The following is a 24,008-nucleotide window of genomic DNA, read 5'->3' as shown; positions in this document are numbered from 1 at the left end:
CCGGAGGAACCCACAACCTATAGACAGGAACCCTGACGAGGCATCGAACCGGCCACTTGCAGGATGATGCCCAACCAACTGAGCCGCACCGGTCCGGGCTGGACTGCTGTTTTGGCATTCTAAGCTCCTGCTCATCATTCGGGATTCATCCTTAGTGACTCCCCTTAGAGGCATTCCCTGCCTCTAGCTGTTTATTCCCCTATGCTTCATGGAGGACCTTATTCTGGAGTTTTCTGTGTCCTTCCTTGTCTCAAGAGCAGGGAAGCGTCTGATTCATCTTTGTAACCCCTGCACTTAAAACAGAAGTATTCAGTGTTAAACACCCCAAGGATGAGTAGTGTTTATGTGTGGAATGGGGGTGTGGGGTGGGAGGCCGGACAATTAGGCGGAGCCCAGGTGACAGCACCAGGAAAACCAAGAACAGCCGCCAGGGTTCCGGGCGGAATTCCCTTGAGTTGACTACAATTACCACAAGGTAGAGAAGTGGACTACAACTCCCAGAAGGTCGCGCGATCACGTGGGCTGCCAGCAGCTCTCGTGAGATCGCGAGCGCGAAGGACAGTAGAGGTACTGCGTTATTTCGGGGATACCCGGAGATTCCCCCTGGCGAGGGTGAGGAGTCCAAGGGGACTCGGAGCTTGAGGGTTTGGAGGCTGTGTCCTCCTGACGGAGCGGGAGAGAGGCCGGAAAAGCTTCCCTTGCCACTGTGAGTCTGCGGCTGTATGTGTGTGGTTGAGAGAGAGAGAGGGGGACCTCACTTTCCTATCTGTGAAGCTCTGCATGCACTGCATGCACAGAGTCGGTGACTCTGTGTATGTAGGGGCTGTGGAGCATGTAAGGACCTCACTTTCCTTTCTGTGCCCAAGGGATGGGAGCGTTAGGGACCTCTTCCCGCCCGGCTGGAGCCTGGTGTGGGCAGTTCGTAATATCTTGCGCTCCTGTATTTGCTTTGTGCTGCTCGGAGATTGTCCACTGCTGTTTAATCTAGTTTAAAAGGCGGCCCTAGCAGTTCCCCACACTTACCCATTGCCAAGCAAAACAAAACAAAAACACAGAAAAAGAACAAAAAAACTAACAACAAACAAACAAACAAACACACAAAACAAACAAAAGCCCACCAAACCGTGATCTTGCTTCCAAAAAAGAATACAGACTATCCAAAGTAAAAACTACTATCTTTTGAATGTTGGTGAAATAGAAAAGGGAGAGCTCTGGGATGATGCAGTTATCTCATAGATTGCCTAAAAATACTGACTGTCTTTTAAAAACTAGAGCGGGGCCAAATTTTGTCAGAGAAAAACTTCATGCTTTATCTTTTGAAGTATTGGAGGCCCCTGCCAGATAATGGGCGGGAGAGATTCTCATGGGGGAAGTGGGGGTGTCTCGGAAACAAGGGTTTTTCACTTTTCGCCCTGCGAGTGAGAGGTGGCAGCACTCAGTCCCTTGCTGGAAGCCCACGTGTGTGAATATAATTTATCCCCCTTTCTCATTCTCTCTCTCTCTCCCCTTCCCTCCCCAACTTGCGACCTGGGTTGCCTAACGGGATCACAGGTGCTACAGAGTCAAGTACGCAGGCCTCTAGTTTGAGAGAAGAGCAGTCTTAGAATGCCAAGGTCTTGAGTGCTTCCTGAAGCATTCCTTGCCTTTCCTTAAGAGAAAGGGTTTAAAGTACCCCTGTGGCCATGGGACTCCTTTTAATGACTTTGGGTTTGGGGGCAGGTTGACCCCTTGGGGAGCAATATGTGGTTTATTACTACTAGGGCAGAGTAGAGTGTGTTGACTGGTGGGAGAGGAGGCCAGAACAGGAACCGGGTGCCAGTAGTGAGGGGCTTGACATTAGGCTAAAGGATTCAAGCTCTCAATGTGTTCTGATATCTGCCTACTCACCCCACCCCACCCCTGAGTTTCATTCTGCTTTTGTTTTAGGTCCCAGCCCTTCATCATTCCTGTGTTGGGCTGGGCTCATACCCTGTCTGGCCCTTTATTAGCCCTGGTTTTGCTCTGGCTCCACACCTGCCTTTATTGTGACTGGTAGGCATCGCCGAAACCTTTACTTAACTCTGCCATAATTAAACTCATCAGAGGGGACTTACATCGTGAGCCTGCCGCAAACTGAGGTTCTTTACTCTGGCCCTGCTTTTCTAAAGGACAGAGAAGCTGCCATTTTTCTGGCTGTGGTTTACCTGCATGTTTTGTGCCCTGGGAGCCTGAGGCTCAGTAATCACAGCCTCCATCCTGCCACCCTCTTCAGCCTAGATCCCTTCAGCCTATAGCCTCTGCCTGCCAACTCTTTCTGCAGCTCAGGAGTTCCCTGTGAGTACAGCAGAGCCCTCGGAGATGAGGTGCTGTCAGCAGCTACCTTGGCTGTGCAAATAGGTGGTTCTAACAGGAACTGGGTGGAGTAAAAGGCTTACTAGTTTGGGTTTTTATGTTTTGTGAGCATAAAGAACTACCAACTGTCACTCTCCATGGTACTGTCAGAATGTATTGATTGGACTATGCTTTCAAATGTTGGTTAAATTACCCACTTTCTATTCCTCAAATACAAATACCCCCGCCCCAACTTTTCTAGAACGGTGGGTAGTTTGGGGTCCTCAGCAAAGGTTGCTCAGCAGGCTCAGTAGTAAATGTTGGGCTGTCCCACCTACTGTGGGTCATAGTTGAGGTCACCAACATGGATTCCTGCCCCAAGTTTAACTGATTGCTTTCAGTAACCTGTTCCTTAGAAATGATATTAGCTTGATGTGGAGGTTCAGGGGCTGCAGAGATGAAATTCACCTTCTGGTTTTATTGGAATCTCTCTGTCCTAGCACCAGTTGGCTAATGGTGGGACTTGGTCAAGGTTTGAGATCTGGCAAGTAGTTTTCACTGGACAGGCAGGAATGTGCCTCCGTCATCTACTATGGGGGCTAATCAGCCTGCTGATTAGTTCTGGGAAGAAGAAGCTGGGTGATAGGCCCTCTAGATTTTAGCATGTGCTAACAGGACTCCCCAGGCCCTGGAACAGATACAGTTCTGCTTGGGCAAGCAGGGCCTTGACTGAAGCCCTGATACAGAGCAGAGATTGAGATCATTGGCAAATGGTACTTTGGGGGGTAGTCTTGCTGAAGGGAACTGGACTGTGTTTAACCCTTGCTCTGAAGTGCCTGGGCCTGTGGGAGACCCTTCCAGATGGGAGTGGGATAATGGACCCACACACGATCCTCAACACATGAGGGAATGTACTTGAGTCTTGAAAACAAATATTGGGCAAGAGGCCCTAGGGAGCCAAGGGGCTTGTAGGTGAAAAGGAGGCCTCTGTGGGTGTGCAGACACAGAGGTAGCCATTGGGCAACTCACAGGCACTTCCTCCTCAGTCTACCTTGGTGCCCCCTCTCCAGCTGATTCTGCCCATTTTCAGTGCATCTTCTGGGACCCTCTAGTAGAGAAGGCCATTACCATTGTCTTTCCTGCACTGACTCAGAAGGTTTGTTCTGGAAGAAGCTTCAGAGTTCACCTAGTCCTACCTGTGTTTTCAGATGAAGAGACAGGTCCAGAGAGGGACGTACCCTGGGCCAAGGATACACACCAGGTCCAGGGCACAATTGTGGTGAGGGCCCAGGGCTCCTGATTCACAGGCCAGATGTCTGTCCTTAACCCCACCCTGCTTGAGAGAGTACCCACCAGGGACATGGTGGTTGGCAATTAGACTTGGCCACACATTCAGGGACTTTGCTGCTGGTGGTGCTGGTAGTGGGCAGAGGGGAGTGGAGAGGAAGAGGCAAGGAAACTGATGAACAAATTGAATCAATGATTACCAAAATCATGCATCTCAGAGAAGGATGCATCTTAAATTTCAGATGTGGCTCCTGTCTTCCCAACTTATCTACAGATTCCCTGAAGGCAGTGTCTGTCTTTCACAGTTCCTTTGCCCAGTCCTAGGTGTGATTGGTCCTTAGTCTTTGTTGCTGATACAGGAAGTCTTGCTGGCCCAGCCTAGAGAATGTAGGTTTTGGTGTGTCCATCTGTCATGTTATCTTGGGCACTCACTTCCAGCACGTCTGAGGGCCAGAGAAATAAACCAAGCAACCTGTGTCATGGGGTGGCTTACATCCCTTTACGCTTGTCTCTTTCTGAACTTGGGTTTGTAGAGTGGTACCCAGTCTGATCTGTAGGGACAGAGACAGAGAGGCCGATCTCTTAGCTCCCTGAAGCACCCCACCCCTGCCCCCTTGTTGCTGAGGGCTCCGCCTCACGGGCATCCTGCCACTCCCTTCAGTCAGTCCGCCTGGCCCACTGCCGTAGCTCCTTACCCGGCTCCCCCAGGCTCACCGCCAGCAGGCCCTTCACACTGTCACCAGCACCAGCACCATCTTTCTAAAATGGAAACTCACCCTTGCCCTCACCGCCCTCGACATGAACCCTGACCTACCTGCAGCCTTACCTCCCCACCCGCCTCCCTCACACTTCAGCCTCACCTCCAGGCTACTCCCTGTTCACCAAACCTGCCACCCTCCTTTAAGCCTCTTCACCTTTGTAAGATTGCTCCTTCTTGCAGAGTTACTTCCTTTTCTCTCTGGAAAACTTGTCCTTCAGGGCTCAACCTGAATGTCAAATGGTTGGTGTCTGACTTCCTCAGACATTCACTCCTGGGCAGCCACAGCCCCCGGTATAGACCTTCCTCACAGTCCTGAGCACATTGCATTGTCATGGACCTATGCATGTTGAGGGTGTCCGGCCTTCTTATCAAACTGTGCTCGCAGAGGCTGGGACTGCTGACCAGTCGGGAATCCCAGCAGCGGGCCCCGGTCTGTTGTTTTGGTTGGACGTGTGAGTAAAGTGGGCACCCCTTGTTTTGCTCTTAGATTCTAAATCCTGGCAGGGCGTGATGGAGCCCACTTCCATCAGGCTTCCAGGACTCGAAGCCACCAGACCCCACCTGGAACCAGGGGCTTCACCCTCAGCAGAGAGACGATTCCACGTTCTTGTGGGTGTCACAGGGAGTGTCGCAGCCCTGAAGTTGCCTCTCCTGGTGTCAAGGCTTTTGGACGTTCCTGGAGTGAGTATCTTGACTAGACAAGCACAGCAGCCTCTGGCCCTGGAGAACTGCTGTTCCTGTGGCCGGCCCACTTTTGTGTAGGGCCCAGGGTTTTCTTTTTCTTAATTGTGCAAGTCTTCTGAGTGTGTCGGTTTGAAAGGAACACAGGAGACAGACCAGTGTGCCAGTATAACCAGGAGCTGGCTTAGGTAGTGTGGTCAGAGCTTAAGGGAAGACTGGGAAAGTAATGCTCTGGTAAAAATGGGGGGATGGGTTTCCATATGTTGACCCCGAGATTCCCTGAGGTCCTGGCATGGCAGGAGGGCTGGGCAGAGAAATGCGGCAAGTTCTTAACGCCCCCCTTGCTACCTCGGGCTCCTTTCACTCCATCCTGTACGCCGCGGCTCCGTTCTCCCTCCTTGGACACCATGGCTGTCCTATCAGCCCAAATGCGTCGCTCGCAACTCTGATTTAAACTTTGCTTTTCCAACTGTTCTGAGATGCCCAGGGGCCACTGCAGCGTTTGCAGGGTGAGGGCTTTAGCCCCCCTGCCCTTGGCCAGACGTCTCCGCTTTGATCAGTTTTATGTTGGGGTCCTGGAGCAGATTCTCCTGTGGGAAGAGCTCAAGGCTAAACAGTGTGAAAGCCAGCAGGTAACAACCCACTTCCTCACCTGGTACCACCCTTCGCTGGTCTGTTGGTCTCCCTCCGTCCCGCACTCCGCCCCAGTGGCCTTTGCTTTGGCCAGCCCGTGCCAGGCTGTACTACCCCGTGTACTACCCTGCGTGCCTGCTGTGCTCAAAATTGATGTAGAAGCCTTCTTGGCGTACCTCAGCCCACATGGTTATGCTCCTTTTCTTTCTTTTTTTTCCCAAAGAGAGTATACATTTATTTATTTATGGTTTATAAAATTTATTACAAGTTAAAGTTATTCATCTTCTGTCCCATGAGCATCCATCCAGCTGCCTTTCAACTTGGTCCGTCACCTGCATGAATGCTGTCACGAGCGCCTGGAAATCTTCAGGGTAACAGGTCTGCCTTAGCTCAGAGCTCTTTGCTCCAGGCCTTGTAGCCAACTCAACTGTTCACACCTTTATTTTAAATGTCTCCAGATCTGCACCCCAAGCATGCCATCCATAGATGAAAATGTGTATCCCATAGCAAAAATAAATAAATAAATGAAATTAAAGCCAGTCCAGACATGTCAAAGACTCAAGTCCACCATTCCAATTTCCATTTGGTTCTTTTTAGTGCCTGTCTTCCCATGGCAAGAGGGTGACGCTCGTGCTGAGGGACCCCAGCAGCCGTCTCCTTCCTTTGGCACAGAACTAGAAAACGGACACAAAGAATACCCAATGAGACATACTGTGCGGCCACGTGAAACATGAATGTCATAAATATTGAAGCCGCAGAATAGAATTTTTTCAGAAATCCCTTCTGTCCACTACTCTTAAACCATCGCAGGCTTAAAGATGGTACACAGTTCACGTTGAATCGTTGAATGAGGACGCACACAGAGGTGTACTATTCAGGAAGTTCGGTGGTAGTTATGGGGTGCCTAGGTTGTTGGGCTGGGGAACTGAGGATCTCACAGCCCTGAACCTCCAGCCTAGAGGCAGCCCACCTACACTGCTTGTGAATCAATTAGGATAGTGGTTTAGATACAATTGCGTTTAAATCCTTGCTGTGCCCTTTGTTAGCTGCATGACCTTGGGCAAATTTCCTTATCTGTGAAATAGAGATTTTAACACCTACCATGCTGACATGTTTTGGGATTCCTTATAAATAAATAAGGCAAGCCTCGACTGGACTGGTGTAGCTTAGTGAATTGGGCGTTGTCCCGCAGACCGAAGGGCTGCTAGTTCGGTTCCCAGGGAGGGTCCATGCCTGGGCTGTGGACCAGGTTCCTTCCCTTTTAAAACTCATTTGATGTATTAAAGTGGTAAAAACAATTTATTCAGGAAAGCTATTGCAGTCAGGGAAGAGAGACCTTAGTGTAGAACTGGGCTTAATTTGAACACAACAAGGGAAGGTGGGGATTTATAGTCAAGGAGCAGCGTGGAGGTCCGTGGATGGAGATTGCCAGGCAGCAACAGCAGCACGAAGGGCCTTCTCCCCCAACAGAATTCTTGGTGAAGGAGAGGCAGGGTGATCAGACATGTCAGGGGGATATCAAGAAATGGGAAGCCTGAGGAGATATCCAGGCCAGTCAGATATCCGGGTGAGGGCTGCTGGATAAACCAGCTTAACAGGATTCTTTCTTTTGAGGACAAGGCTCAAAGATGGGCCTAGTCGAAAGGGTGGCTTACGGGAAGCTCACTAGAGTTTGATCAAGGAGAGAATTCCGATCAAGATGTGGAACCATCAGCTGCATTTTGACGCTGTTCGTTCTGTTGGACACTAGTTTCGTTGGGTGGTGTCAAGCCGCTGGGGGGCAGGTGGTACTTTTCCATGTTACCTGCACAGCACTTAATACAGGGTACTGCAAGTGGAGGTACCGGTATGTCCAGCAGGGGGCAGTGCTCACCTGTATGGTTGATGCTCAAACTGTGCTCGCAGCAGCCTCTGATGACCATGTTGGGATTCCAGGCCGGGGCTGGAAAAATCTTTCACTATTTTTACTTTCCACAAACTTCTACCCCGAAAGTCAGTCCCTCACCTCACTGCTACCACACCCCCTGCGCCAGGCTGGGACAAGCAGTAAAGCGAGCCGCCGGGATGCCAGTTAGGCCAAAGGAAAAAGAGGAAAGTCTCATGGCTGCTCTGGTGGTGCGGTTGGGGCCTGCCTCCCCTCGTGTGCCCAGAACTGTTGGTAGGAGCTGGCCAGCCAGAGCGGTGATGGGAGGAGGCCCGGTCGGGGTTGCCGCAGTGACAGCCTCTGCCACTGCCCCCTGGGGAGGGAGAGAGTCGTGCAGTTCCCTTTTCCCATAGCCCCAGAGCAAGTGAATTTCCGGACTGTGGGAGGGTGGGGGTGGGGAGTCCTATCCCAGGAAACAGATGGGCAGCTTCAGAGCCGAGGGAAATGGCAGCTCCAGGCTTCCTGCCGCCCCACGCAGCCACATCTTTGGGGGCGTGAGGGAAGGGTGGCCTGGCCCAGGGAGGCTGTCCAGCCACTCCAGGATTTTTAGCCTGGCCTGCTGAGGGACGGACTAGAAAGCCTGAAACAGGGCTCCGTTCTTCTCTGGCTGGAGTTGAAGTGGAAAATCAAGTAGCCAGAAAGGCACTGACCTGGGAGACGGAGTGTCCTGACTTCGCCTCTTAGAGCCTGCTTCTTCTGGGTTAAAATTAGGATGACTACACCCACCTATTCCCTTGGGCTCTTCTCAAGGCTGAGGGAGGGGACACAGATGAAACAGTTTGCTATCTTGTGTCAAAAACTAGGCACAGCTTTTGGCACATGGAAGCACTTAACAGTGTTTGTTTCCTGTGTTTCACCCTCTTTCCCCTTGTCACGGCCTTTGGGCCAGCCATGTGTGGGTGTTGGGGTCGACGAGACAGCTCCTGTGGGAAGAGTCACGGGAGCCACAGTCCCCCTGCTCAAGTGGAGGACCCACGTTCATGTAGGTTGACAGCTCCTCAAAAAGCCTGGGTTTGCTTGCCTTTATTAACACCTCGTGAGGTGTTAATAAATAATGGGGACCCCGGCCTGCCTCTTGTTGGCCTGGAGGTAGTGACCTTCCGCTCAGCGCTTCCCCACACTCCCTGGTGGCACTGATCTCCCCATTTCTGCATCACCCCGCCAGGAGCAGACTTTGTCCCTTGAAGCAGTCCTCAGCTCTTTGTGTAGGTCGTGGGTCCACGTGCCAAGGCTCCCTTTGGTATACCTGGGTTTGGACCAGCAAACAAGAAACTGGTGTGGGCTGCAGAGAGTTGGGTGATTATGCAGACCTGGTTCATAATTACCCCTAATTCACCTGCATCCAGGCATCCCAGCAGAGCTACTGAGCTAGAGCCAGACCAGGGAGATTGTGAGGGGGTGACAGAGAGGGGTAGATTTGGCCTCAAGACTCACACCAGCAGTTGGGAAGAGTACAACTAGTAAAAAGGCCTTGGAGCCTTTATGCAGGATGGGGGAAGCTGGACAGCAGGGGCCAGCTGAGCACAGAGGATTTCTCACTCCGGGACCTTGGGCAAGTCAGTTCTTATTTATGGCCTCAGTTTTCTTACCCATTTAATGAATGAAAAGAAGGTGCTCAAGTGACTTATTTCTAAGACCTCTCTGGCACTAGTGGTAGAAGATTCTAGATGTGAGGGACAATGAACTAGCACCCAAAGGCAGCCTGAGAGAAGGTCCTGGAGGGAAGGAACTTCAGGGAATTTTGCAGTTCCACAGTTGTCATGTAACTGGGTGTGAGCCCTTCGGTTGACCCTCTAGCTTTGCTAAGGTTGTCATCAGCAGGGCTGAGGGCCAGAAGGGGATTTCTCTTTTTAAAGATTTTGTTTATTTTATTTAAAGATTTTATTTATTTATTTTTACCAGGAGAGAAATATCAATGTATGGTTCCCTCTTGTGAGTCCCCTGCTGGGAACTGGCCTGCAACCCAGGCATGTGCCCTGAGTGGGAATCGAACTACGATCCTTTGGATCGCAGGCTCGTGCTCAATGCACTGAGCTACACCAGCCAGGGCCAGAAGGGGATTTCTAAAGGTAGAGAAAACCTCCCACAGAGGGAGCTGGCAATCTCTGGGCTTAGAAAAGGATACATTTCTGGAATGCCCATCATGACATTCAGAGCCATCAGGATGAGGGAAACAGTGCTTCACTGCTATGTAGTATGAAGTGAATTCTGCTTTTCTGGAGGACTATTTGGCATTATCTACTAAAGAAATTACAAATGTTGACAGCCCTTGATTCACCTATAGGACTGAACCCTGTGTAGTATATTTATAACCATTTAGATGTAGAAAGATATTGATTATAGCATTGTTTATAATTTCAAACCAAAAACAGGAAACAAAATGTCCAACGATAGTGAGGTGGTGTGCAGTGGTGGTCTGGCCTCTCGGTGGGCCCTGTGGTTCAGAAGAAGGAGTGGCTGGGTCTCCGTGCCCACGTGGGACAGATGTGCGTGAGTGAGCAGGGTGCGGCATTTAGCCCACTCTGGCCGCAGGCCGGATCTGGTCTTGTGGCCCCTTGCCGATGGCCTGTGAGCTAAGTATAGTTTTTACATTTTTAAATGGTTACCCAGAAAAATCAAAAGAAGACACACAAAGTATATGAAATTCAGATTTCAGGGTCCGTAACGTTTTATTGAAACAGTCCTATTCACTCATTTCTGTGTTGCCAGTGACTACAGTCTCCCTGCCACAGAGTTGAGTAGTTTTGACAAAGTCTAAAATAGTACCTGGCCCTTTATAGAAAAAGTTTGCCACCCCATGCATGTAGCATGATGCCTTCGAATGTTCACATGTGAGTCACTGCCTGCAGTTTTCCCCCTGGAGGTGGCTACCCTGGTAGAGAGATGGGGGCAGGAAGGGAGCCTTGCATTTTTCATTGTGTGTTGGTCTGTTCAATTTTAATTTTCTTCCCTCTATGTGTGTTTACTTTGTCTTTAAAGTCAGTTGGGGCTTTTGGTGGGGGTGTTTCGGAACATTATTTGTAACTTTGTAACTTTGTGTTGTGGGGTTTTTTAAATGTTCACGGAAGAAAGGCAAGTAGGAGGAACAAGGCCTGGTTTGAGGTTTTCCTTTCTTTCCGGGCGGGGGCCACCTGCCTCCTCCGTGCTCCTGCTGTGGAAACTGGTCCGTTCATCTGTTGTGCTGCAAGTTACGCAGGGCCCTGTTGGCTAGGCTGGCCCCTTCCTCCTTGGCCTGTACCTCTAGGAAATGAACTCTCAGCCAGCTGGTCAAGGGCAGCCAGCACCGGGCCAAGGGGTCCTGATGTCAGAGGCCTTCCTTGATGCCCCAGAACAAAGTCCCCATGGAGAGCCTGTGCAGTCTGTCTCTCTGGTTTCAGTGTTAGGAGTTTTCTCTTGCTGGGGAAGGGCACAGAGGGATTGGCAGCTTAGTCCTGCTTGGGTGGCTGGAAAGGCTGATGCAACCAGAACAGCAGCTCCCCAAGAGGCCCGTTTGGAGGTAGCGCCTGATGAGAAACAGCAAGGGTCACAAGAGGGTTGTTGGAATTACACAGTGGGCTGGATGGGCCACTGGAGGCCATGTGGTCCGAACGGCTCATGGCTCAGAAGGGGAAACGGGCTAGAGAGGAAGGGGGATTTGCTTGAGATCCCCCAGCTAGTGAGTTGGCAGAACTGGGCCTCAAGGCAAGGTCTCTTGCCCCCTATCAGTGAGTGAACTTGAGGAGCTCATGTCTCGAGCCTGGGCATTCCCTTCTCTGCTCAAGCTAACCACAGCTGTGAGGATGGAATCTCCAGAAACGTGGGGATTCTTGCCTGGCCTGTCTTGCTTTATGGTTAGGGATATATATATCCACCCACCTGTTAAACTGAGCCCTTGCTAAGGGCAGAGCCTATCTCTTAGCAGCTCTGGCCCCTATGTGCACAGTAGGCTTAGTCACTGTTTGCCAGTTGAGACATCATTCTGAACCGCTGGGACACCCAGTCAGTCAGTCAGCCAGAAACCCTTCGGGGATTTGTTGATGGTTGCTGCCTCCTCCACAGCTTCCCTTGCCATGTGCTGACTGTCCTGGGCACCAAGGCTCCTTTTTCCTGGAGTGTACCTCCCACCAGCAGCCCATGCTCAGCCTCATGCCAGCTTCTTGGCTGGGCCCCAGGCCCTGGGCACTGCCAGTGTCCCTGTTGGTCAGCCGGGGTCAGGAGCCTCTGCTCTGTGTGGCGGGTCAAGTCGTGGCTGGTGCTTCCTCTAGAATCTCATCCGTCTGTGCCGCCTCCGTCATCCACTTCACAAGAAACACCTGCTGTCTTCCAGCTGCTCAGCTGGCGCTTCCATTGGGGTTTTCTTCACTTGTATGTGCCAGAGCAGTGCTATGTAAGATGGTAGCCATTAGCCATATTCAAATTTAAATTTAGATGATTAAAATTAAATGAAACTGAAATTCAGTTCTGTAGTCATACTACTCATACCTCAGGTGCTCAGCAGCCAAATATGTCTCGTGGCTGCCATATGGGGCAGCTCAGATGTAACATATTTTCTTCCCTGCAGAGTTTTGTTTTTTGGTTTTAATCTTTTTTTAAAACTTATTTAGTTGTTGTTCAAGTACAGTTTTCTGTCTTTTACTCCCATCCCAGCCCACCCCACCCCCCAGTGCTCCTCGCCTCCCTCCCATTTCCACCCACTTTAGTTGTTGTCCACGTGTCCTTTATACTTGTTCCTGTAAATCCTTCCCCTTTTCCCCTGAAATTCCCTCCCCTCTCCCCTCTGGTCACTCTCCACCTGTTCTCTGTTTCAGTGTCTTTGGCTATATTTTGCTCGTTTGTTTGTTTTGTTGTTTAGCTTTCTGAGAGAGTTTTGTTACATAATTCTGTAGAGCGGGTGATTTTGCCTTCCAGGGGGTATTGGACAATGTCCAAGGACGTTTCTTGTTGTTATAACTTGGGGAGGGGGTGCTACTATCTCATGGTTATAGTGGGTCGCGGCTAAAGATGGGGTTAGAGGTAGAAGTTCAAGTTGTGGCGTTTGTCTCATCCGGTGGCTGGGGAAGTCCTTCTCCACAGGTTTCATACTCCGTCCCAGAAATAGCGAGGGCCAGACGGAGGCCTAAAGTAGAAGAGGGCTTTTCATTCCAAATTCTGTTTTCATGCCCCTTCCCTGACTCCAGGTGGGATTGCTGGTGTCTCTTCAGCAGAGAAAAGGAAACCAGTCTTGCCAACTGGTTTGAGGAAGACATCACTATGAACGCTGGGCAAAACATAGGCAGCTCTTATAACAGGGTCTGGCCGAGCCCCGGCCACATCACAGAGAGATATTAAGATTGTTGCAGTGGTCTTGCCAGGAGACTGTGCACAGAATTGCCTTTCAGGATCTATGGAGTGTGTGGGAGATTGTTTTAAATGCCCAGCCCTGCTTCTGCCTGGGCCCAGGGGTGTGTTAAGAGAAAGTCGAGGAAGGTTCTTGCCCTCAGGAGTTTTCTGTCCTGCCAGGACTCCTTGGCACAGGCCGGGAGGAAGGTCAGGATGAATGAGTGAATGGTCTGAGTAGTTTAGTATCTTAGAAGGTAGCACAACTTGCTTTTTTTTTTTTTTAAATGTGGCAAACTTGGGGCTCAGCCTTTGGCTCCCAGGACTTTTTGGCAGAGAGAATGAAAATGAAAGAACAAAGGCCATGGAGCTGGTGAATCAGATCAAGTGACATCCCTTTAAAACCAGAAAAACTGGCCTAGGCCTGCTGGACAGCACTGAAGTCAGGGTCACTTCCAAGGAGAGGTGGCTGCTTCGGTGGGGTCAGGGTAGGGACACTGGGAAGGATGTGGCCATCACATACCTTTCACCTTACTCTTTAGGTGAAGACAGTGACCCCAAGAAACTCCCTAACAAGTGTGTGCCCTGGGAAGGCAGCTTGAGAGCCATCAATTGAGAGCCTGGGGGAGGGGCTTAGGGGGCAGATCTCAAGCAGGGGCTAACGCCCAGGGTGGGAGCCCTACCTGTGCCCCCTGTTGGAACCTTCCAGGGCCCAGGGAGGGGAGAAATGAAGGCCCTGAGACCCTGAGGGGGCCCTAGAGGGACAGAAAGGGTAGAGCAGTGAGAGGAGGAAGCCCCTAAGCAGCCATCGCCAAAGGGACACTTCTGAAGCCTGGCCTTGTGCACAATCTTCACCCTGAAACCTGTCTGGCAGTTTGGGAGCGAGGGTGAGTGGGAGAACTAGGTCTTTAGGAAGCAGCTTTCTAAGTTTCAGAATAGGAGAGATGAACTGGGACGTTCTTAAGTGGCAGATTATTCAAGACGCCTGGGAAGCTCTTAGAAATAAAACAGTGGTACCCATGAGGAAATAAGGCAGTGACTAGAAGCTACTATGAGTGCATGAGAAACCCCCTGTGGAAGGAAATTGGAAAACAGATGGAAAGAAGGACATGTAATTAAGACGAAGGTAGCAGCGGGTCCAGGTGAGATGCAGCTCCTGGTGAGACTCAGGACGACCAAGAACGACAAGCAGCGCCTGCTGTCGGAGGTCAGTGGCACGACGTAAGGATGAACAGAAAGAAGCCAGAGCGACCTGAGTTTTGTTTGCGTCTTTTCTTTCGAGCTTGAAAAAGCAGGTCAAATGGTGGTAGGAGGAGCATGAGCCCCAAGTTGAATAATTCATCTCATGACCTCGGCGAGTTCTTTCTTGGGGTGCTGAGGTTATAGCTGGTGACCTACAGGATGTGCGGGAGGCAGCAGAGGGGCTGCAGGCTGCAGATGACTAATGTCTGTTCATCAGAAAGATGGAGGGGGCGGGCGCCACGGATTACTATTAGACGAAGCTTTTAGCACTTAGGAAACGGTTGTCCCCCGGCTTGATTGTGCTCACCGGGAATAAGGTATATCCATTTTAGTTTGTTTGCTTTTTAGTATTACATGAAGTATTTTTGGATTTAGGTGAGGTTTTGATGTAATCTTAGGACCTCCCCTGACCACCTGGTGATGTTGTCCACATGTCTGTAACCACGGAAAGATTCTGCTTGGGGAGGATTCTTCCCCATGCTCTGGTCTGGATCTTGTTCTGTTCATGATTTGAATTCGTGTCTCGGGGCTCTACTGACGGTGGTGGTGCTGGCTGAGAACAGGCCAGGCGGAACAGGATTGAGATCTCAAGAATGCTCCATAGCTTGAGCCAACAGTGGGCCAACTCTGGAAAGGTGGACTTTACCAGGTAAAAGTGAGAAACTGCATTTGGGACCAGAAAGGTTGATGGCTCAGGCAGTTCAGGGCTTGTGGCTTTGTAGAAACATGGGTGAGAAGAACTCTTTTGAATTTTTGCTGATTGCAAACTACATACACATCAGCAGGAGGAGTCGGTGCAGGTGTGGGGCGTGGGTGCAGGCATTGACAGACTTTCAGAGGGTTCCAGGTTCCCTGAGCCTTACGCTGGGACCCCTCAGGCTCATGCAGGCAGAAGAGTCTCCCACCTCTGAGTTCTTCAGTTCTGGGAAATTTCATTTCATTTCTTTTGTAGTTTTCTCCCTTCTGTTTTTCTGTTCTCTCCTTCTGGAACTCACGGAACCCTGGAGTTGATCTGATTTTTTTCATCTTCCCTGCTAGTATCTATCTTTTTATCTTTCTGTTCTACTTTCTGGGTGATTTCTTCTAAAATTATATAGATTTTTCCTTTTCTTTCGTTGACTGTAGAGGGAGGGGAAGGGATGGAGAAAGAGGGAGAGAAACATTGATCAGCTGCCTCTTGAATACACACTAACTGGGGACCAAACCTGCAGCCCAGGTGTATGTCCTGACCGGAAATCAAACCGGCAACCTTTTGGCTTATAGGATGATGCCCAACCCATTGAGCCACATTTGCCAGGGTGACTTATACTGAATTTTCGATTTCACTGTTCATAGTTTTAATTTCCAAGTGTTCTTTTTTATTCCCTGCATGTTCATTAAGAACAAAGTAGTTCATTAAGTAGTAGTTCATTAGTAGTTCATTAAGTAGTTCATTAAGTAGTAATTAAGTAGTTCATTAAGTAGTTCAGAGCAGTTCATTAAGAACTGATCTTGTCTGATCTGATCTGATTGGATCTGCTAACACTGCTTTCCACTCCATCTTCCAAAAATGTGTCCACATGTGTGAACTGCGTTTTGTTCTGTTTTGGGTTTTGTCCTCTTCTCTTTGTTTTAGGTGGTTCGTGCTGTTTACAGAATCCCTTTACTCTTCTTCCAGTGGGCTTTTGGGAGGGAGCAAAGTTTAATCCACCTTATTCAACCGAAAGCTTAGTCTTTCACTTAAACCTAAACATATCCTTTTTGTTTTAAATGTGTCTGTTTAGGCACATTTTGATGTGATTTATGGATTTAAAACCATCCAATATAAGAGTCTGAATTTTGATCAGGGGGTCTAACCCATTATCTATTTACTATAATTATAATTCTGTTAGGACTTCTGCCATCTTATTTAATGCTTCATCCTTGCCAGGTGTTCTTTGCTTCTTTATTGCCTTTCCTTGTCCTTTATCGTGTGGATTGAATTTTCTCTGCTCATTTTAAAGTTAAATACTATTCTTCTTACAGTTGCCTCCGACTTACTCTGCCCCACACCGTCCCCTGTCACTGTCTGTGTCCTAAGAGTCTCAGCACCGCCCTGCCTGCCTCTGCTCTCCCCACCTGTGTCGGCCCCTTGGCTGTGCAGTGGAGGGGCGTCAGCCACGTCCGTTTGCCATCTCGTTCAGAACCAGACAAGGCTTGTTCAGGGCTGTCCTAGAGGGGACTCCAGTGCTCAGTGGGAGTTTGATTTAAACGACCTTTGGTCTCAGAGGTTTGGGGCAAGTTCCAAGGATGGTAGATTATTAGGGAGAAGTGAGAGGGAGAATGGACAAGTCCAAGAGCTTTCCAGTAGAGCTGGAAACAGCTGACCTTCTGAAGTTCTTTTGTAAGCTGCCTTCCTGAGACTTCTAACTCCTGCTTTGCTCTTAAATGCTGTGTAGAATGCCATCCTACAAGGGGCAGGGGAGAAGGGAGGAGAGGGGGCCTTGGGGAGACGGTAGGGAGGGCTGGGGAGTAGGTTGAGTGGGCACAGGCACACCCCATCCAAAAAGGCAACCATGACTCAAGCCACTAAGTCATTATCGGTCGGAATGTGGGTCCAGCAGGGCCAGAGCCTCTTGTTTTTCAAGAAAATCATTTAATTTGTATATATTTGCTCAAAAAACTTTATAACCGCGTGCCAGCCAGACATCATGTCAGCAGACTGGATCTGGCGGACGGACACTGCCACCCATGACCCCCGCTCTGGTTAGTCAGTGATTCTGTCCGTGTCACCCATGACATCTCTCCCTCCTGGATAAATGTCCCCCGAAGGTGTGATTCCCCATTTCCTTCCCCGTTCAGCCACCTCTTCTGGACCCTTTACCTGCCAGCTACCTGGTCTAGTGCCGTGCTCACTACCACGTGCTGTTTCTCACAGTCATCATTCTGTTAAGCACCTTAACCACCCCCCATGTTTGCGTTATTAACTTATCTAGTGAATGAGCAGTGTGAAGGTTAACTTTGTTCTGGCCCCTTGAGTGTAGGGCCCATGGGTTTGGTTTTCCCGGAGCCTGTCTGCAGCCCGACCCTGTGGGTCCTTGTCCCTAGAAGCAGGAGACGGGACTCTGCCTGCTCTCTCTGGGGTATGGGTGCAGTTTCCACGGCTGGACCCAGCGCCCAGTGCCTTGGCCTGCAGAGGGCAGGGCTTACGTGGTCCGGAGCCCAGGACTTGGGATGCCCCTTCTGCCTGCCGTGGCCTCCGGGGTCCTCTTGTCCTGTGTCCCCTTCCTACCTGGCTCTGTCTCTTGCATCACTCCATCCGAGTGGTGGGCCTGCAGCAGTATAAAACATGGGGCAGTTGGTGACTCATTATTTATTCCTCGGTAACCCTATAGATAGGGAAGTGAGACAGCCACACCTGGTGGGACCTGACCTTTGGGTGACAGCGGAAATAGCTATGCAAACTGCCAGGGAATGGGAAGTTCTTTCTGTAGCCAAGCTATGAAGAGAGCGCTTGCCTGGCCGGGCCCCACGTGGCCTCCAGGAGTGGCTCTGGTAACAGTTTCTCCCTTCCACCCTCACACCCCCGCTTTTTCTTGGTGACAGCTGGAAGTGGCAGTGGTCACAACTGAAAGAGCCAAACATTTCTACAGCCCTCAGGACATTCCTGTTACCCTCTACAGTGATGCAGATGAATGGGAGGTCAGTGCTGGGGGCCCCAGGGCTGCATTCCATCAGAACAGGACTGTCCTCCTGCCCATAGTCCTGCTGGCCAGAGCAGACAGGCCAGGCTCAAGTCAGCAGTCAGGGCCCTTGGGGCAGAGATGATGAGGAAAACATCTGGCGAGCTCTGGCCTGTGGGAGGCCCGTAGTCTCCTCCCACCCCAGGCGGAGCTTAGCTTTGGCTCTGTGCCTGAGGTGGAGTGTCCTTGTACTTATCTGGGCTGATGAAACCACAAAAGAGCTTTGTTCCCCTTGCCCTTGTCCACCTGGCTCCCAGTGTCAGGGCCGTCCAGAGTTGCCTCACTTCCCCAGCCACTGGGCTCTGCTGCTTCTCTCCCGCAGAAGGGTGGGCACCAGCTAATTCACCAGACACTGAGTATGGGCTTCATAGGGGTGCCCAGCCAGGCGTTTTTAAACATTCTCAGACTAGAACATTTCTTTTTTTTTTAATTCTTAAGCTTGTTATCTCTCTCTCTTTTTTAAAAAAGATTTTATTTATTTATGTTTAGAGAGAGGGGGAAGGGGGCAGAAAGAGGGGGAGAGAAACATCAATGTGTGGCTGCCTCTTATCGGCCCCCAACTGGGGACCTGGCCTGCAACCCAGGCATGTGCCCTGACTGAGAATAACCAGCAACCCTCTAGTTCACAGGCCTGCACTCAATCCACTGAGCCGCAGCAGCCAGAGCTCAGCCTAGAACATTTTTGAGTCATCTGTCTTCCCCAGCTCCCCCCCTCCCCGATTTCTCACTGCCCCAGACATTTCTTCTGTCCACTGGCTTGGACGACCCAAGCATCCGCCTCAAACCGACAGGGGAGGAGTTCCCTACCAGATGTCGGTTCTCTTGAAAATGAAACCATAAAGGGAGTATCTTGGAAAGACAAGAGGCATTTGTTTCCTCAGGCCTGGTTTCTCTCAGGCTGTTGGCTTTACAGCTAGTGCTGTTACCACCTCAGCCGTGGGAGGGAGTGGCCGGGGACTTGGGCAGGGGTTGCTCAGTGGTCTTCCTCGGGTTCCTGACTTTGTGCCCTTTACCTGTGTTGTCCCCGTCTCCCTCCCTCCACATAGAGCTTGGCCAGCCCAGTGACCCCGTTTCTTTCTCCGCCAGATGTGGAAGCAGCGATCTGACCCAGTTCTCCACATTGACCTGCGGAGGTGGGCGGACCTTTTGCTGGTGGCTCCTCTTGATGCCAACACTCTGGGGAAGGTGGCTAGTGGCATCTGTGACAATTTGCTTGTGAGTGACTCCCTGGGCCTTGCTCCCGATTTGCTGAGCTACAGACCGCCTTTGCACAAGGTTCTTGCCTTGACATCCTTTTATGGTGGTCCAGTTTGCTCAGAACACTGTCCCCTGCCCCCCACCCATGTCACCTATGCTCTGGCAAGTGGGTGGAAGATGTGGTCCTCCTAAATGGACTCAACGTGCATGTACTCTCTGGGGCTGTCCACCTCTCGCTGGCCCTTTGTCCTTCGTTCGTGGGCTGTCATTCTGTCAGTTCCCTGCCCGGCCCCACTGGCTGTCCCCTGTTGCTTGCCTTCTCAGTGGGCTCTGCATATCCACATGGGGACCCAGTTTGCTTCCTCATGGGTCTCTCACACACTTTTTCTTTACTGTAGCTTTAGCCACAGGTGGAAGTATGGGTTTCCTGTGTATCATGGAAAACTTGGAGGGAATGCAAGAAGAAAGACAGGGCAGGAGTGTGAGCTGATGCACAGTGGAGGAGAGGAACACGAGTTCAGCTGTGCTAAGTGGAGACGGATGGACCTCCAGGAAGCCATTGTCCCTTAGGAGCCTTTGTGTGCTTGATCATCCTGGGAAGAGTTAGGCTCGATCTCCCTCCTCCCTCCCCGCTTTATTTCCCTTTTCTCATTCATTGAGCTTTTACCTGCCGTGAACTGGACCCCATGCTGGGGAACATCCAGACAGAGGAAGCTCACGGTTTGGAAGGGGAGGGTTTTGGTCACCGGTGCACCCAGGAGAGTATGTTCTCGTGTGTGGCCCAGTCTTAAATGGCCCCAGCCCGTCTTTTGACAATAGAGTCACTACCTTGCACAGTGCTGGGCATATAGTAAGTGTTCAATAAATTCTTAGTGCATGTATGAGGTAATTAGTAATCTTATTTTGGCAAACAGCCGGGAGTTTTTCAGAGTTCAATATGGTAAAGAAGTGAATAACTAAGCTGAGTCAATATTTTGGGGGGTTAGATAGGGTAGTCTCCTCCTGTGCTTGTTGATGGCCCTTAAGGCACTTTTGGAAGAATCTAGTGATTGGAGCATCCTTTGAAGAAGGGCAGCACACAGATAGTGTGGCCAGTGGCAGGGCGGGGAGTGCAGAGATGGGCGGGCCTGGGGACGGTGTGATCAGGAAGGCTTCCCAGGTGGGCTGGTGCTGGGGCTGACAGAGCAGCTGCAACCTGGGGGTCTCCTGTCCCTTTTGTTCACTTGTGTCACAGTTGTGTGTGGCCAGCACTGTGTCACCAAATCTCCAGGCTTCCCACTGCTGGTCAGCAGCTGGCCAGTGTGGCAAAGCACACCAGCCTCTAGGGGCTAAGCCCTGATCTGGGCCGCTCTCCAAAGGCTCCTCCCTCCCTCCTGATAGTCGGCTTCCCTTTTTTTTTCAAAGCTGCCACTGCGCCTTGGAGTCTTTGGGGTTCCCTCCTCCTGAGTTGACTGAGCAGTAGAATATGATTTCAAGACCAATTCCCAGCCCATTTTCCTCACAGGGCTTCACTTAAAGGCAAATATTTTAAGAAATTGCAGATCTTACAGTGTTTCAAGTGTCACCATGCTCTGTGGCTCTGTCCTTTCTCAATAGATGATTTCTCTTTATATCCCTGGAAGGAAGCTTGCCCCGCTACTTCCCTCCTGCCTTCCCAGTGACCAGAACCTAGGGTGCTGCTAGGGTAGTGTGCTGGTTGTGAGTCTGCACACCGGCCTCTGGGCCTGTGACATCTGGCCTGTCTTCTGGCCTCCTCAGTCCTTGGCCCGTTCTTTGGGCTAAGCAGCCAAGCATATCCAGAAAGAGAAGGTGACTTCCCTGGGTCACCCATCTAGCTAGGAGCTGGTTCTCCGATCAGGAGCCAGGCTGTCTCTCCGCCAAAGCGGATTTCCCGGGGCAGAGCCTGAGGTGCTGAATACAGCACTGGCCAAACAGAAGTTACCGTGGGAACTAATGTCATCTTCATGCCTCTTGTTGTCAGAAGGTTCAGATGAACTGTGGTTTGTCCAGGAAGCCCTGGGCTTCAAGACGAGGCAGGCAGAGCTAGAGAGGTGCCGGCCATGGGAGGTTTGGGGATCGGTTCTGGTCAGCGTGCTTTGTTTTGTGGACACAGAGAAACCCCAGCCCGGCCCACACCCCACCCCACATGCAGTCAGAGGGCCCTTCTAGGTATGCTCATGACCTCTGCGGAAGCAGCAGGTGGCCCAGGGCCAAGAGGAAGTGTGACTGAAACCGTCTACTCATAGTCTGGTTGCTGAACTGAGAGGTCTTGGTGGGAAACAAAAGCTGGTGGCTGGCACTAAGCAAAGGCCAGATCCTGAGGCTGTGTGCTGTCCTGCTTCCTTCCTGTCCCCGGGAGAGGGCAGGGGCACTGAGAAGGGTGGCATTGGTCCTGGCCTTTTCATTTCATTGTTCTCTGGACTCCCCTCTCTCCTCCCAGATAGGCTCCACTTGAGGAAGGAGGTGTGTCAGTTTGTCTCCCTGAGGGGCCAGCAGTGCAGGAGAAGGCGCCCGGAGCAGTCAGCACAGCGGAGCGTACTCCTGGGGGCCCCAGAGCTTGTTTAGTCCGCAGGTGGCCTTGGACCCAGGGAGCCTGTGCCACACACTCATAGGAGCTACTGTTTCTGGGGCCTGTACTTCTTGCCAGGCTCAGTGTGAAGAGCTTTAAGTATTTTCACACCCAGTCCTCACAAATACCTAGTGAGGGGGCTTTTGTAAGAGGAAACAGACTCTTGGCATTGACTAATTTGTCCAAATTCTCATGACTAGTAGTAGTAGAGAGCTCAGCCAGGATTTGAAGCCAGGTCTATGTGATTTCCAAGCCCACAGTGCTGAGGACTTCCTTTCACGGCGGCTCTGACCTGTGACTAGGTGGGAGGCCCTGAGATCAGGAGGTGGTGAGGCTGTGAGGTGCAGTGACGGTTGTGCAAAGCCTCATGTCGCGGATCATTGTCTGGATGTGTGACCTCGAGCAACTGCTTACCCCTGGGGAGTACAGCTCCCCCATCTGTGAGACAGACAGCATCTTCTTACAGGGTTGCAGTGGGGGGTTCATGGAGCATATGTGTGAGAGGATCTTTGTCACACGTAAGATGTTTTTGTTGTCAGCTTTAATTGGCCTTAAAGTAGAGTCAGTGCTTGGGTGCATGGGTCCTACCTGCTGAGCTGTCTGGTCCTTAGCTCTGTGGGTGACTGCAGAGCTGGCCTTCTGCTGCTGGGGTTGCTTCTCTCTGTGGGGAGTGGCTGGCTGTGGAGAAGCCTTGTGCTTGGTGGAGGGGAGGTCTGCTTGGAGGTGGCTGGTAAAATACCTTCTGGGCCCTGTGCCGGAGCCTGTGGGGAGGTGGAGAGGGAAGAAGAGACGTAACCCACCCCCCGGGGGACCTGAGAAAGCTCCCTGCAGACAGTAGCCCCCAGTTATCCGAACACCGAGGCTGGTTATGGCCCAGAGGATGGTATGGAGGCACGGGAAGGGCTGGCAGGCAGAGCAGCAGGCACCCCTCCCCCCCTCCCCCTTCACAGACCTGTGTCATCCGGGCCTGGGACCGCAGGAAGCCCCTGCTCTTCTGCCCAGCGATGAACACCGCCATGTGGGAGCACCCGGTCACTTCGCAGCAGGTGGGTCAACTCCAGGCCTTCGGCTATATCGAGATACCCTGTGTGGCCAAGAAGCTGGTGTGTGGAGACCAAGGTGGGCATCTGGCTAGGTTTACTTCATATTCTCATGGCCCAGGGTCAGCACTGGGTTTAGATCCCAGCCTGTTGTGACCTCAGGAGAAACCATTCTCCTCTGAGGCTGGCTTTCTCATCTGGAAGATGGAAATCATAATGCCTTCCCTTTAGAGTTGTTAGCATTAAATGAGATAGTTTATGGAAGGCGTATGGTAGCCTAGATACACAGTCCATGCACATCTCCTGACAGCTGTGTAACTAACTGTTCCTGGGGCCTGACCCAGAGGGGTTTCAGAAGGTGTGGCGGGTCTGACTCAGGCAGGCCCTGGCCTTCTCAGGCACTGGGCTGTGGGTGGGGACCTCAGGGGAGCACTGCGTGGGGTGGGAGTGGGGCATTGTACCCCGCCTAAGTCTGCAGGGCCACAGCAGAACTTTGCTCCCTAGGTCTGGGGGCCATGGCCGAGGTGGGCACTATTGTGGACAGAGTGAAGGAAGTCCTCTCCCAGCACGCCGACTTCCAGCAGAGTTGAACCGCGGACCTCTGTTGTGTGCTCCTGTGTAGCCCAGTGTGTCTTCAGGCCGAGTCAGTGAAGGGGGGCATTGGCAAAATATGGTGGAGATTCTCCTTTGCGGAATAGAGACCTGGCCTGGGCCTGCTCCATAGTCTCCCAGGGCCTGACTTGCCCCAGACTAAATTGGACCAAAAGCCCAGGACTCAACTTCTTTCAGCCAAGAGACATCAGCTACCTGGAGCTCTTCCTCACCTTTTCCTGGGATGGGCCCAGCAAGCCAGAGGAGCAAGCTTCCACATTGTCCTGTGCCTCTGGAAGGGCCTGCGGAGTACTGACTGACTGATTCTACATCATGCCTAGAAACCGCCTTTGGAAACTGCCTCAGCTGGAAATCCCCAGGGCGGTGGGTCCCTGCCAGGCCTTTGGAGCTCCAGCTGCCATGCGGAATCAGGAAAGCCTGCAAGTTGGCAAGACCCTGAGATTTCCCACTGACCATGCTGCGAGATGTGGGTACGGGAAATAAAGTAAAGTGGCCTTTTGGGAAACTCTGTCCTTCCTTCACAGCCTGTCTGTGGTTTCAGAGATCGGGGATGTGGGTAAGTGTGGGTGGGGATGGGTCTGGGCTGACTACTGACTGGTGCTTCTTAGGCCCCCGTGTTATGCGGTAGTTGAGGGCAAGAGGGTTCTGAAGCAAGACAGCCCCTCATTTAAATCTCAGCCCTGCCACATGCTAGCAGTGGGGCTTGGCTCAGGGCTCAGCCTTTCTGACCCTCACTTTCCTCATCTGTATTGTCCTA

At 51.4% G+C, this 24,008-nt stretch overlaps 1 protein-coding gene and 1 non-coding gene across 10 annotated transcripts; one reads left to right on the top strand and one right to left on the bottom strand.

The window, feature by feature from the left end:
- Nucleotides 1-548: 548 nt before the first annotated feature.
- PPCDC (phosphopantothenoylcysteine decarboxylase) lies at nt 549-23,576 on the top strand. Of its 9 annotated transcripts, none has more exons than XM_037047006.1 (8): nt 549-706; nt 1,927-2,031; nt 3,519-3,571; nt 4,845-5,038; nt 17,697-17,792; nt 18,920-19,048; nt 22,550-22,645; nt 23,144-23,231. In XM_037047006.1, exons 4-8 carry the CDS (start codon nt 4,868-4,870, stop codon nt 23,186-23,188), a joined length of 537 nt encoding a protein of 178 aa, XP_036902901.1. In that variant the 5' UTR covers nt 549-706; nt 1,927-2,031; nt 3,519-3,571; nt 4,845-4,867; the 3' UTR covers nt 23,189-23,231. The 9 variants fall into 9 exon arrangements, with proteins under 9 accessions (XP_036902901.1, XP_036902900.1, XP_036902904.1 ...); XM_037047003.1 differs by having other exon boundaries at nt 597-612; nt 22,550-22,718; nt 23,144-23,576; XM_037047005.1 differs by lacking the exon at nt 17,697-17,792 and having other exon boundaries at nt 22,550-22,718; nt 23,144-23,576.
- LOC118987875 (small nucleolar RNA SNORD75) lies at nt 6,422-6,484 on the bottom strand. The gene has a single exon (XR_005066675.1). It is a non-coding gene; the product is annotated as a small nucleolar RNA SNORD75 (small nucleolar RNA).
- Nucleotides 23,577-24,008: the final 432 nt, after the last annotated feature.

Source organism: Sturnira hondurensis, unplaced genomic scaffold (genome assembly GCF_014824575.4).
Source record: "Sturnira hondurensis isolate 20B ecotype Veracruz unplaced genomic scaffold, ASM1482457v3 Scaffold0005329, whole genome shotgun sequence".
NCBI lineage: Eukaryota > Metazoa > Chordata > Mammalia > Chiroptera > Phyllostomidae > Sturnira > Sturnira hondurensis.
Note: the sequence above shows the minus strand (reverse complement) of the source record. Positions and strands in the feature narration are given on the sequence as shown.